At 40.7% G+C, this 14,208-nt stretch overlaps 1 protein-coding gene across 1 annotated transcript in view; it reads left to right on the forward strand.

The window, feature by feature from the left end:
- The window catches only part of SNX30 (sorting nexin family member 30), a 115,344-nt gene that overhangs the window by 43,564 nt on the left and 57,572 nt on the right, over window positions 1–14,208 (forward strand). Inside the window, exons 3-4 of the mRNA XM_046668058.1 lie at window positions 3,688–3,879; window positions 13,242–13,352. Coding sequence (XP_046524014.1) covers window positions 3,688–3,879; window positions 13,242–13,352 — 303 coding nt within the window. The remainder of the gene's footprint in view (window positions 1–3,687; window positions 3,880–13,241; window positions 13,353–14,208) is intronic.

Raw genomic sequence — 14,208 nt, forward strand, 5'->3', positions numbered from 1 at the left:
TGAGCTGACGTTGGCTTATCTGACTAAAGATTTTGAATTCTTTCCTTCTTTTGTGCGGTGTTTAGCCATCGGTTGAGCCCTTCTAAGGCCCAGTGTGCTAGTGTTGATAAAATGTAAGGGGGGGCTCTGCAATGCCATGGTGCCTTGCCTGAAGTCAGTGTTTAAATATTTACTGAAATGATGAAGACATGATGGTTGTCTCAGTGTTTCAGAGAAGATGTCCCCACTCAGATCCCTAGACAGTGGGGTATGGACACTGCATGCCCTGTGGTGTCAGTATGCTGAGAAAGCAGACAGATCTGCTGGATGCTGCTGTGGCTAGGTTCTGCAGTTCTGTCCACACGCATAGCAGCTGCTGAGGGGTTTGACTTTCCAGCTGACGAGCTCCTGGATCTGCCCTCTAGTCGGAAGCATAGTTGAGGAAAAGTGGAGGGTGGGGTCCATTCCCGTGAGTACCTTCTGTGAAAATGGTACCCTTTCAGTAATGACAAAAAATTTTTTTAACATTGCCTAGGTAATTATGTGACTGAATTGTCTGTGGTCAGTGGAGACAGGAGACAAAGGAAGGTGCCTTTTCTGTTTACTTTCCATCATCCGCAGAGTTGGGTGATGTTGCCCTTGACCCCAGGCCATGCTTCCTTCCTTCTGCCTTGTCCCAGCCCTCTTCCCAGATGTCCCATGATCAGCAGCAGCTCAGGGATGTGACTGCTAGGTTGACCTCTCATTCCTCTGTGTTCTCTCTTATCTTGGGGCTAAGTCATATCCAGACTGCTCAGGAGAAAAGAGAATTCGGGGGAATTCTCACCCTCACCCTGTGATCTGATGACCCACAGGTCAGGAATGTTTTCTGTATTCCTGACCAAGGCCCTTTCCATGGCATCGTTACTTTTTTGCCCTATTCTTTAGTCTTTGCCTCCTAATGACTCCAAGGTGACATGCAGCGGCATTCGCATCTGCTGCTAGACAGGGCTCTGTTCTGTCATCAAACCTTAAAACCAAAAAATGTAACTGTAAGACTGTGCCTTTTTTTGAAATTGTAGGGATGTGGCTTCCTGCTAAGGCCTAAAGAGAAAGAAGTCCATAATTTTATCTTTCCTTCCCTTTCTTTTCTGACATTTGCTCCCCCCCACACACTTTTTAAATTTTATTTTATTCTGGAAAATTTTAAGTGTATACAAAAGAGGAGAGACTTGTATAATGAACTTATAAGTACCAACTTCAACAATTATCAGCTTTGGGGCATCTTGTATTGTCTATCCCATCTACGCGTTCTTAATTATTTTGAAGCAAATACCAGACATCCTCTGATTTCATCTGTGAATATTTTAGTATATACTTCTAAAAGATGAAGATTTTGTAAAATCATATTTCCATTATCACACCTACTAATTCCTTAATATCATCAAATAATTGATCAATATTCAAATTTCCATGAATATCTCAAAAATCTTTTAACATTTGTTTTAATCAAGATCCCTTGCGATTGTCGATGGATTTCTTGTTTCTTTACATCTGTAGATGCTCCTTCTCTGTCTCGCCCTTTTCCTTGCACTTTATTTATTGAAGAAACTGGGTCTTTGGTTCTCTTTAGTTACACATAGTGTGGATTTTGCTGACTGCATCCTCATAATATTGCTGAGCATATTCCTCGCTCCTCTATACTTCCTATAAATTGATGTGTCTAGAGATTTGTTCAGGATTCAGGTTCCATTTTTTGGCAAGCATACTTCTTAGGTGGTGATGAGAACTTCTTTCAGGAGGCACATACTGTTTAGTTGTCTCTTTGTGATGGTTGATTGAGTTTTTAAATGGGTTAAGTATTTAAGGGGGTTCAGGTCCCTTAATGGTTTATTTATTTATTTATTTTTTAATTTTTGTTTTTATAGCAGTAACCTTGGATTATAACATTATATACCTTTCAGATGTACATCATAATATATTTCAAATTCTGTGTAGGTTGCATCATGTTCACCACCCAAAAACTAATTGTTATCCATCACCACACACGCGCCTAATTACCCCTTTCGCACTCCTCTCTCCCCCCTTCCCCCTTCCCCTCTGGTAACCATCAATCCAATCTCTGTTGCTATGTGTTTGTTTGTCGTTTTTATCTTCTACTGATGAGTGAGATCATATGGTATTTGACTTTCTCCCTCTGACTTATTTCACTTAGCATAATACCCTTAAGGTCTGTCCATGCTGTCACAAGTGGCTGGATTCCATCATTTCTTATGGCTGAGTAGTATTCCATCGTGTATATATACCACATCTTCTTTATCCATTTGTCCCTTGATGGGCACCTAGGTTGCTTCCAAGTCTTGGCTATTGTGAATAATGCTGCAGTGAACATAGGGGAGCATGTATCTTTATGCATTTGTATTTTCAAGTTCTTTGGATAAATACCCAGCAGTGGGATACCTGGGTCATATGGTAGATGTATTCTTAATTTTCTGAGGAAACTCCATACTGTTTTCCATAGTGGCTGCACCAGTTTGCACTTCCACCAGCAGTGTAGGAGGGTTCCCTTCTCTCCACATCCTCTCCAACACTTGTTGTTTCCTGTCTTGTTAATTATAGCCATTCTGACCGGAGTGAGGTGATATCTCATTGTAGTTTTGATTTGCATTTCCCTGAAAACTAATGATGTTGAGCATGTTTTCACGTACCTGTTGGCCATCTATATATCTTCTTTGGAGAAATCTCTGTTCAGATCTTTTGCCCATTTTTTAAGTGGGTTGTTGCTGTTTTTGTTGTTGAGACGTATGAGTTCTTTGTATATTTTGGATATTAACCCCTTATCTGATATGTGGTTTGCAAATATCTTCACCCAGTTGTTAGGTTGTCTTTTTGTTTTGTTGATGGTTTCCTTTGCTGTGCAGAAGCTTTTTAGTTTGATGTAGTCCCATTTGTTTATTTTTTCTTTTGTTTCTCTTGCCCAGTCAGACATGGTACTTGAAAATATGCTGCTAAGACCGATGTCAAAGAGGATACTGCCTATGTTTTCTTGAAGTTTCATGGTTTCAGGTCTTACATCCAAGTCTTTAATCCATTTTGAGTTGATGTTTGTGCATGGTGTAAGGGAATGGTCTACTTTCATTCTTTTGCATGTGGCTGTCCAGTTTTTCCAACACCATTTATTGAAGAGACTCTCCTTTCTCCGTTGTATGCTCTTGGCTCCCTTGTCAAAAATTAGCTGTCTATATATGTGTGGGTTTATTTCTGGGCTCTCGATTCTGTTCCATTGATCTGTGTGTCTATTTCTGTCAGGCCCGTTAATGTTTACCCAGGCTCAGGTGGTGGTTGTGAGAAAGTATATACTTTCTCAAAAAGTAGATACTCATAAAAGAGAATATGTGGTGTGCCCAGAGAGTTCTTTCTGTGTGGAAGTCTGACAGTGGTGGGCTATTACGTTCTCTGTCCCTGAAGTGTTTGCTTCTGTTGGTTCCTCCAGCACTTGCTGGAGGATTAACTGGCACGGCTTTGCTGTAGGGCACTGCCGTAGTTTGTTTCTCTTGGTCGTAAAAGACCTGTTCACTTCAGAAACATGAAGTGAGGAGAGGCTCAGATACTTTGAAAGTTACTTTTGCATTTAGAAATGTCTCTTGATTTGGCTAAACCAGCTACTTTTGCTGATATTCTCCAGGTGTGTGTTTTCATTTAATTTATAAGGTGTTTCTTTTCTTTCAGGATCTCATTTTGCCAAACGGTGGTACTCCAGTGGGCACTTCGAGTCCAGCTTCTTCATCTTCCCTTCTCAACAGACTTCAACTTGATGATGACCTTGATGGTGAGACCAGAGATCTCTTTGTCACTGTTGATGATCCCAAGAAGCATGTCTGTACAATGGAGACCTACATCACGTATAGGATCACCACCAAAGTAGGTCCCTTCATTGTCTTCTGCCCGTGTTGAATGGTCTTGGAGAATTGGAGTCCTGCCACCGTGCTTTCTGCCTTTGCTTTCTCCCTCCCTTTGTACAACTTTGTTCACCTTTATTACAATTGTGGGTATGGCTTTTGTGAGCGAGTGGATATATTCAGATTAAAAGGATTATATGCAAGTTTTTATCTTAAAATGAAGGAGAAATTGTGACTACAGTCTTTCACATAAAACATTTAATCCCTGTACTTTCACTTATTTTCTATCATGATACTATTTAACATGTTAATATCACATTGCTCTTGAAATTTATGAATCATCGTATCAGCCTAATTCTCTGATGAGATCCTGATCATAATTTGGTGAAATTAGACTTGATGATAAGGGGAGAAAGGAGTAAGAGAAGGAGGGATGGGAACTAATATTTATTGACTTTCTGCCATGTGCCGCTATTACTGCCTTGTCCTTTCCACGCCTGGTTCACAGTTGAAAATTTGTCTGTGTGTGCGTGCTCACGCATATGCACTAGCAGTCACCCCCATCACCATTGCCACTGGGTGCCTACTATTTCCCAGGCGTTGAGCTTGGTGCTTACGAGTATATTATATCCTCAGAGGTCCTAGGTCACTGCATATATTCCTATGAATTATTTCTAGTTACCTATTTTTTTCCCCTTAGGGTCAATTTATTTTTTACCCTATAGACAGTGAAATGCAAAACTTGTTTTGCTTTAATTTGTGCTCTAAACAGCTGAATGACAAGGTGACTGCCTCGCTGGTGCAGCAATACTTGCCTACCTTGAGGTTTTCCCAGCCCTCCTTGATTCCTCTGCCCTGCAGTTTACCTCCCCAAATGCTTATACTGCAGGGCCTATTAACTGATTCACAGGCTCGGGCACACGCTGCAGCTCACCGATCCTTCCTGTGCCTCTTCTTTTTCCTTCCTTCCTCCCCTTTCTCCTTTGTGTTCTTATTTCTGTCCTTTTTCCTGGGGTTATTTGATTTCCTGTAAGTCAGATAATGACTTGGGATAACCCTTTCCATATTCTGTCCCTCGTTGTCACTTGGCTGTGATGCTAACATCTCCAGGTGAACTTGTGGCAGAATTAAGTTGTACTTTTTACCGTCAATTCCACTTCTGATCCCAAACCAGAGTTATTTTCTTTTCCTGTTTCAAATAGTGACACCAGGTTTGATATCTTGGTGATGCATTTGGAGCCTTCTTTCTGAATGTTGTGTTAAAGGGTACGTAGGGATGTGTGGGAATCAGAGAGAAGACAAACAGGAACACAAGCTCCTAACACCTCGTCTTATCTCTGGACCCTACTTCTGCTGTGGTTCTCTAGCAAAGTTAATGGTCAGAGGCCAAGGTCATACAAATACTTACTTTATTAATTTGAGCTTCAACTCCCCAGTCCTAATTCAGATTCCCAGTGACCAACGCTGGACAGAGTACAGAGCTTTTTTGCCTGAGCTCAAGTGAGCTTAGGGCTGAGAGCCAACGTAGGCAAAGCATTCTCCACCGAGAGCTAAGTTGTGGGTATCTTCTCTCTCCAGTGGTGGAGAGCCAGCCTAAGCCTTCTCAGGGCAGGCAGATCCTGGTTCTTTTCTCTGCAGGATCCTAGAAAGTAACATCGTAATACAGTCATGTGTCACTTAATGACGGGGATACATTCTAAGAAATGCATTGTTAGGCGATTTCGTCATTGTGTGAACATCATAGAATGTACCACTTAGATGTTACAACCTTCTACACACCTAGGCTATATTGTACTAATCTTATGAGACCACTGTCGTATATGCAGTATGTCGTTGACCAAAATGTCATTATGCAGTGCATGACTGTAGTAGCTAATTATTGAGCACTTACTACATACTGTACTTTTTTTGTGATAGAAACTCTTTAATTTGTATTTCATATAAGTGCTCATTGTAGAGAAATTAGAAAACTCAAATAAGCTAAAACAGTAAAAGAAAACCTATAGGTTCACCAGCCAGAAATAATCATTTATAACTTTCTGAACTATTTGTCTCTATATACATTTACAAAAATGAGTATTTTCCATGGTACCAATTCACTAATACATTGCAAACATCTTTCTATGCTAGTAAATGCCAGTAAGAACACTTTTTATGCTATCATTTCTGAGACTGTGATACTGTTCCACTATATAGATGAGCTGTCATTTATTTTGTGCTAAGTGCTTTAAATATATCATCAGTTAAGTGGGTACTGGTAGTATTCTTATTTTTGCAGATGAGGAAACTGAGACACTGAGCTATTAACAAAATTGCTCAAAGACATGCAGCCAATATGCGGTAGAACTAGAATTTGAATCCAGGTCTGTCTTGTGCTACACTTCCAAAAGACGTGATTTTCAAGAGAGGGTTGCCTCCTCGCTCCCCCACTGCTTCTCCATCTCCCCAGCACTGTGGTCTATACCATGGCCTGACTATCGAGACTGCTGATGATGTGGCAATAGACTAGAGGTTGCGGAAATAGAGAGGAGCCTTCAGCTCCCTTTAGAGGCCCTCCCCCTCTTGTCTTTTACTCTATCACCAGTTAGTCATCACCAAGTCTTTGGCCCAACTGGTTCCTCTTTTCAAATGCCTCATTGGTCAACAGAGGCTAAATGCTGCTCAGAGGTCAAGTTATATATAACGATCACAAAGTGAATGTTAGATTTAATGACAAGAAGGATATTGATGACTGGTGAGAGCAGTTTCATTGATGCGGTGGGGCAGAACCCAGTTTGCAGCGGGTTAGGATGAGTGAGAAATAAGAAAAAAAAAGCACCACGAGTGTTGGTTTGGCAATGAAAAGTCAGTATAAAGAACAGTAGTGGGAGGAGGATGTGGATTTGAGGGGGAGGGGCTGTTTGTTTGTTTTTTCAAGGATGGAAGAGACTGGTTTATGTGCCAAGAAGCCAGTGTTGATAGAGAAGGAGACATTAGGTTGAAGATTGGAGCGTAGGATGGAAGCCACTGAGAAGGTGGAAGGAGAGTATCGTGAGAAGTGGAGGGAGGGAGTGGCCTCCGATGGGAAAGTTGTACTTTTTCCACTGTTTCTTGAGGAAGAAGGGAAGGGTTTTTTTCTGTGGCAGGAAGTTGAGGGAGGCTTTGCTTATAGTTGCAGTTTTCTCTGTGAATAGATGATGAGGTCTTCTAAGAACAAAGGGGAGGTTTCGAAGTGGGGGTTAGAAGTCTTCAAAACTTTTTCAGGTCTTGCATTAACTGATGTAGAAATGAGGGAGAGAGTTGACTAAGGAGGTATGAGAAGATTGCTTGGCAGTGTCGAGGGTCCAGTTGTAGAATTTGTGTCAATCGGTGTTTGCCTGATTTTGTTTTTCCTCCAGGACTGTACTCACACGCACGCGGCTAGTAAAGCAAGAAATGGATGGTTGCATTTTTACCAGAGTTGTGTGAACGGACAGTGGAGAAGGGGTCTTTAGGATATTGGCAAGCAAGCGTCCTGGAATTGATGCTGAATAAGGCAGGAAGTAAAGATAGAAATGGAGTGAATGTCAAGAAACCATAGGTCCCAAGAGGCTGAAAAACCAGGGATGTGGGAAAGGAAGAGTCTGAAATACAGGAGGTGCTGGTTAGAGAGGGCGACGTCTGAATTTCTGCCTGATGACCAAGCCTGTGGAGAGGTCATGGGAGGGGAAGGAGACATTGTTGGCTTAGACGTAGGTGTTTTATGTGCAAACCACTTGGATCTCAAGGGCACCCGGATTACAAAAGAGCTTTGGAAAGGAAGCCTGAGAGCCAGCTGCTGGAATCTTCAGGGAATCAGGAGAAATGTCAGGGGTGTCAGTAGAGGACAGGTATGAGGAGGGATAGAGGCGTATATATGTTGATGGCATGAGCCTCAGAAGAGTTTTCACAGGGCCATGGAGGAGTGGTGGTAAGGGGCAGTGTGGAATGAAGAGGATGTCAGCAGGAACTCTTGGTCTTGGAGGGTGGGGCGAGGTTTGTGAAATGTGAGAAAATGAGCAGCTTTCCACTTATGGGACAGCAGAGAGGCTGTATTCTCAGGGGAGAGCCAGCTTTCAGAATTTGGATAGGTTGAAGAACTATAGGAATTTATTAATTTTGGAGTGAGTGTTCCAGAGGGCTTGGTGGAAAGCTCTGAGAAGGAGATAACTGGCTGCTCATGTCCCAAGAAAGGAAGCCCAGAGGAGCGTGAGGAAAGGCCAAAAGTCTCTCTAGTCATCATTCTCAGGTGTTCTCTTAGGGTAGGGGGCCTCTGAAGCAGAAGAAGATTAGCTGACTACTGTGTGATAAGGAAAGAAGTCCCTTTGTGGGGAAGGGGGTCACTCAGACCTCTTAGGTCCAGCTGTGGCCTGGACAGATGGCATTTGTGATGAAAACCAAATCTCTCTAGAGTGAATTGGTCATAAATTCTGGATTGAATGGAAATTCTTTGGAATGGCTCCAGGCCATAGTTGTTGGGCGCATCAGCTCCTGGGGGAGAAGAGGAGTTCTTTTGTGGGAGGGTGAGGCCCAATGCACAGGGTGCTGTGCTGGGTGATTGATTACCCCGTGGCTCTGTGCTAGGTCTTCCAAAGTGTTGAACTTAAAAAAATTAGCGGAGATGCCTGCAGATGACCAAGGAAATATTATTCATATGGAGCAATGATGAAAATGGATGTTCTTCATTACAACTCTTGTGCTCGGTTACCTATTTGTAGATCTGACTTTAGGTGTGTCCCCATGACCTGGTGATCTTTGTGGAGCATTCTAGATCGTGGAACCGGAACGCGGTACGCAAGGACACAGGACAAAATGCTGGAGTGCTTGTCTCTGATTATGGAATTGTTGGTGTGCACTTTTCTTTCTTTTTTATTGTTTTGTTTACCACAGATATTACAAAATAGAGATAAACACTTCTTACTTTATTTTCCTTTCTAAGTTGGACCCTGAATTTCACAGAGGAAAAATTTACTACAAACTCATAGTTGGAGTTTTATTGGCTTGCATCTTTTATGAGTACTTTGAGTCTTATAACTGACTGGATGTCTCTCCAGAAATTCACAGTAATGTCTGTGGCCCAGTTTTAGCAAGTATGCAGAATTCTGTGGTGGGTGTGTTTTGCTAGCCTCGCTCCTGGCTCTACTTTTTCTCTCTGTCCTTGTTTTTCCGTTATCTTTCTTACCTACTTCTAATTTACATCATGAAAAAAAAATTTATTCCTAGAAACGTTAAACTTACTTATTGATTTTATGTGTTGAATAATTTGAACATCTCCAAATTCTCTGGATTTGATTCAGCCGTGATGGTTTACGATGCCTTATTCTTGGGTGATTATTACTTATTGACATTATAAGTATTGTTGTTGTTTTACTGTGACATTATGCTTTTTCCTTTGTATTTTCAACAGAAATTCTTTTTTTTTTTTGGCTAGAGGAAGGTTGTCCCTGAGCTGACATCTGTGCCAGTCTTCTTCTGTTTTGCATGTGGGATGCTGCCACAGCATGGCTTGTTGAGCCGTGTGTAGGTCTGTGCCCATAATCTGAACCCTGGGCTGCCAAAGCAGAGTGCATGAACTTAACCACTATGCCACTGGGCCAGCCCCCTAATTTATGTCACTTGATCGTATTTCATCTATCACTGTATCTTTTCTACAACACATTGTGCTAAAAATAAGTAAAATAAATATTGGGTCAGAGAATGTGAGCATCCTTGTGTTTCGTGATGATTTTTTACGTTATTGCTTTCCAAAGAATCGAATTTTTACTGTTTTGCTGAATCCCTTAGGCCCTTAAAGCTTTTAAAAAATGAACATTCTTTTTGTGTGTGACTATAAAAGTATTATAGGAGAATGGTAGAAAATTTGGAAATAAGGATGAGTACATAGAGGGCAGTTGCCATTATCAGTTCTAGATTTTTCTTCTAACCTTTTATATCCAAATTTTTAACACCAATGAAATAATAATGTATGCACAGTTAATTCTGTAGCCTGCCGTTTTCTCTTAAAAGTCCTTTAAAGCATTTTTGTCACTAAAAATGTCTTACAAACATGATTACTGATAACTGTAGAATAAATATACCATAATTTCCTTAATTGTTTTTTATTGTTAGACATTTAGTTTCTTTCTTTTGTTATTTTAAATAATATTGCAGTGAATATCATTATACAGATGTCTTTGCCATAGTTTAAAAATTATTTTCTAATGGTAGATTCCTAGAAGTAGAATAGCAGTAATTAAAGACATAAACATAAATGCCATAAATAAAGGAGAACCGACAGGTGACTATTTTTAAAAGCATGCAATGGGGACAGCCTTCTTATTGATAACACCAAAAGAAGCAACCATAAAGGGAAAAAATGGATGAATTTAAAAATTCTGTATCAGGGGGCTGGCCCCGTGGCCAAGTGGTTAAGTTCATGCACACCACTTTGGCAGCCCAGGGTTTCACTGGTTCGAATCCTGGGCGCAGACATGGCGTCGCTCATCAAGCCATGCTGAAGCGGCGTCCCACGTGCCACAACTAGAAGGACCCACAACTAAAAATATACAACTATGTACCGGGGAGCTTTGGGGAGAAAAAGGAAAAATGAAATCTTAAAAAAAAAAAATCCTGTATCAGAAAAACCATTTGGAAATTATGATAGGCCAATGGCTGTAAAGAGCTGACACAAATGAAAAAGACTTGACTTATAATTTAAAAAAAGCCCTCACAAAAGAAGAAAAATCTGCAGCCAACAAATATTTGAAAGACTGCTCAATACTAAGTCATTAAAGAAACAAAGGAAAACAAAGATGATATATTATTTTTCAGTTAGAAGCCCATCAAAGATAACCAGTGTTGATGAGAATATGTGATAAGAATATAAGTTGGTATATTTCTGGAGGCAGTTTTTCAATTAAAAGTACATGTACTTTTTTTTTTTTTAAAGATTTTATTTTTTCCTTTTTCTCCCCAAAGCCCCCCAGTACATAGTTTTATATTCTTTGTTGTGGGTCCTTCTAGTTGTGGCATGTGGGACGCTGCCTCAGCGTGGTCTGACGAGCAGTGCCGTGTCCACGCCCAGGATTCGAACCAACGAAACACTGGGCCGCTTGCAGCGGAGCGCGCAAACTTAACCACTCGGCCACGGGGCCAGCCCCAAAAGTAGATGTACTTTTTAATCCAGCAATTCTATCTTTAGGCATTTATTTTAAGAGAATTATCAAACAGGTGTCCAATGATGTTTACTGTAGCATTGTTTATTGATTGGAAAATTGGAATTAACTTAAATGGGATTTTGGTTTAATCGTGGTATATCCATTCAGTGAAATACTATATGTATGTTAAAAATGATTGTTTAGATCTGAACTTACTGACATAGAAACATATATGTGTTAAAGAGATATAGAAAATATGAGTGAGAGAGTGAATATGCATAGAAAAAATAAAGAAAGATAAAAACCATAATATTAATTGCATTTTTCTCTGTTTAGGGGGATCATGGCTGATCTTTTATTTTTTATTTCTTTATTTTTCCTTAAGTTTTAAAGTAAATATATCTAACCTGAATAAATAGAAGGGGGAAGAAAAAAGTCAGTACCCCGAAAGTAAAACTGATTACAGCAGAAACAAAACTTGTGTTTTATCATGTTCCTTTTTGTAGTTAGCAAATACTGATTTCAAAGTTAGAGCCCAAATGTCACATAAGCTATAATTTATGAAGTGGATTTGCAAATGATAAAGAGAAGTGATCAGTTAATATCATGTAACATTTAGGAAGACAGAAAGTAGAGCCTCCATCAGTTCTGTTTACAGTGAAACAATGTACAATGTATTCGATTGCCACGTGTCCATGTCTACCTTTCATGGGCCCATAATCATCTGCAAGTCCTAAGATGGAGCCTTTTGGGGCCTCTGTGGGGTCTTGAAGAACGTCCCTTCCAACTCTCTTTTTATTGTTGAGGAAACCAAGGCTCCCGGAGGCGTGGTAGTGTCTCAGGGGTCTGGCAGGGGCAGTAGGATGGCTCAGGTGCAGAGTTCTGCCTGCCCTGCCTCAGAAGGAGTGTTGGGCTATCTGCCCCCGGTATTTTCATTACCCTTATGCCTGAGTACACCTTATGTTTAATAGTGATTTCTTCTCTCGATTTAAGTATTCTTTTCTTTCCCCTCCAGTTCTACCATGCTAATTCCTTTGGGGAGTCTTCCAATAAATCACCAATATCTAAGTTGAATGAATGTCCCCGCATCTTCCCACCCCTACTGCCCATCACAGGGGAGGGTTGTGTTTCACGGGCACGTGCTGGTTCGTGGGACTTTGAAAAGGGGAAAAGATGCAGGATGAGTTGGTTGGGGGTTAGTCCAAGACGGAGTCCTTTAACGTCACAATTTGGCTCAGACTGTGAGCATGGCTTTTGGAGAGGATGAAATCATAATTTTGAGTGCCAGTGCTGTCCACAGCTTTCTCTTTGATGGATGACATTTATTTGTGTGTTTTTAGGATTTTCTTGGTGTTGGAGTTTAAAACAGACTTTTGGCTTGAGGGAGTAAATTTATAAATGGCGCTTGGGCAATTTTTATCTTGTACTTTAATTTTTGAGAACTATGACTAGTCATTAACCCTAATAGGGAAAAATGGTTTATCTGAGACACAATTTTAGTTGGGGCGAATTAATGTGTAAATCTTGTTTTGATATAAATTAATTTTATTTAACATTGGTTTTCATTATTTAAGTGCCACAATCACATTTCAGAAAACTGTTAAAATTTAGGAAAAGGGGATGAGATTAATATTCTTCTGCAATACAATGATATTTTGTTATTGTTCCCTTCTAGATTTTTTTCTTGTGAATCTAAAATACAATATAGTTTCAAGGTTATGGTTCTGGCAGAATATGGCAGATTCAGCAGAACGTTTTCTATTTTCGTTTAATCTGGTTCCTAAGTAAGCAGGTGATCTCTTATCTTTACTTTTTGTTTGTTTATTTCCCCTCTGCCTTTGTCAAAACTCATAAGCATGTTTAGCAGAAGGTGGAGACTTAGTAATTCAGGTTTGGTAGCAATATCCTCATTGGAGCTATTCTGCTAAAAGAAATTGTTAAAGTTAAGCTTGGAGGAAATGAATCAGATGTTTCTAAGCACAATTGTGAGGGATAGTTGAGTTCCATTTCCTGTGGGTAGAAAAAAAAAACCCTTGACATTTTCATTCGAGATCCTTGTGTCTCACTGGACCCGGAGGCCCAGACTCATCATGCTGTGTTGGTAAGCCTTGTTGTTTGGCTGATGTGTTTGGTGGAAGGAAAGTGTGTCCTTGCCCAGCTTGCTTATTCAGAGAGAGCTTTTTCCTTCTCTTCTGCCAAGATATGCCACTATTCCCTTATGCTTGTTTTGTTCCCCTCTTCTTATTTGCAGAGCACTCGGGTGGAGTTTGACCTGCCGGAATATTCTGTTCGTCGAAGATACCAGGATTTTGACTGGTTGAGGAACAAACTAGAAGAATCGCAACCCACTCATCTCATTCCCGTAGGTACTAAGTCATTACAGCTTGCTACTCATTCTTCCTGCAGTATCTTTTCTGAGGATGTTCACTCGGCTCTCACCCCTTAAACTATGGGCAAACTGCCTTACATTTTATACCAGGTTCACCCATCTAATGTTCGTAAAGCATGCTCGTGGATGCGGTATATTATTTCCCCTTTTGGGTTTTCGTTTCTAGTTTGCTGTGCAGTATGCCAGTTATCTTGAGTGGCGTGGGGTAGATTTTCACTTTCATTATGACAATTACCTCTTTGAGGTATGGAAAGTCCTAATTCTCAGTTGCTGCCTCTGTAAAGCCTGTCTGTTCCACCCTTCCTAGACGCTATTCTTGAGGTTTGGATAGCCGCCAGGTGAGGGATGATGCCTCAGATTACAGCTGGCTGGGCTTTCTTTAGACGAGGGTAATACAGGGAGCAGGAATCCAGCACACGGTCCATTCAACCATAGTTTTTCATTTAAAAAACGAATCCAAAAGCGTCCTACCTCTGTTGATTGAAGCAGCATAACATTTATCTACTGCTTATATCTGCACATTTTTTTTTAACGGAACTGGAGCAAATAAGATTTAAAAGACTACTTAAATCAACATGCATATCGAATACTTTTCTGACTACTTTTTTTTTTTTTAAGATTTAATTTTTTCCTTTTTCTCCCCAAAGCCCCCCGGTACATAGTTGTATATTCTTCGTTGTGGGTCCTTCTAGTTGTGGCATATGGGACGCTGCCTCAGCGTGGTTTGATGAGCAGTGCCATGTCCACGCCAAGGATTCAAACCAACGAAACACTGGGCCGCCTGCAGCGGAGCGCGCGAACTTAACCACTCGGCCATGGGGCCAGCACC

The sequence above is a fragment of the Equus quagga genome, chromosome 1 (genome assembly GCF_021613505.1).
Source record: "Equus quagga isolate Etosha38 chromosome 1, UCLA_HA_Equagga_1.0, whole genome shotgun sequence".
NCBI lineage: Eukaryota > Metazoa > Chordata > Mammalia > Perissodactyla > Equidae > Equus > Equus quagga.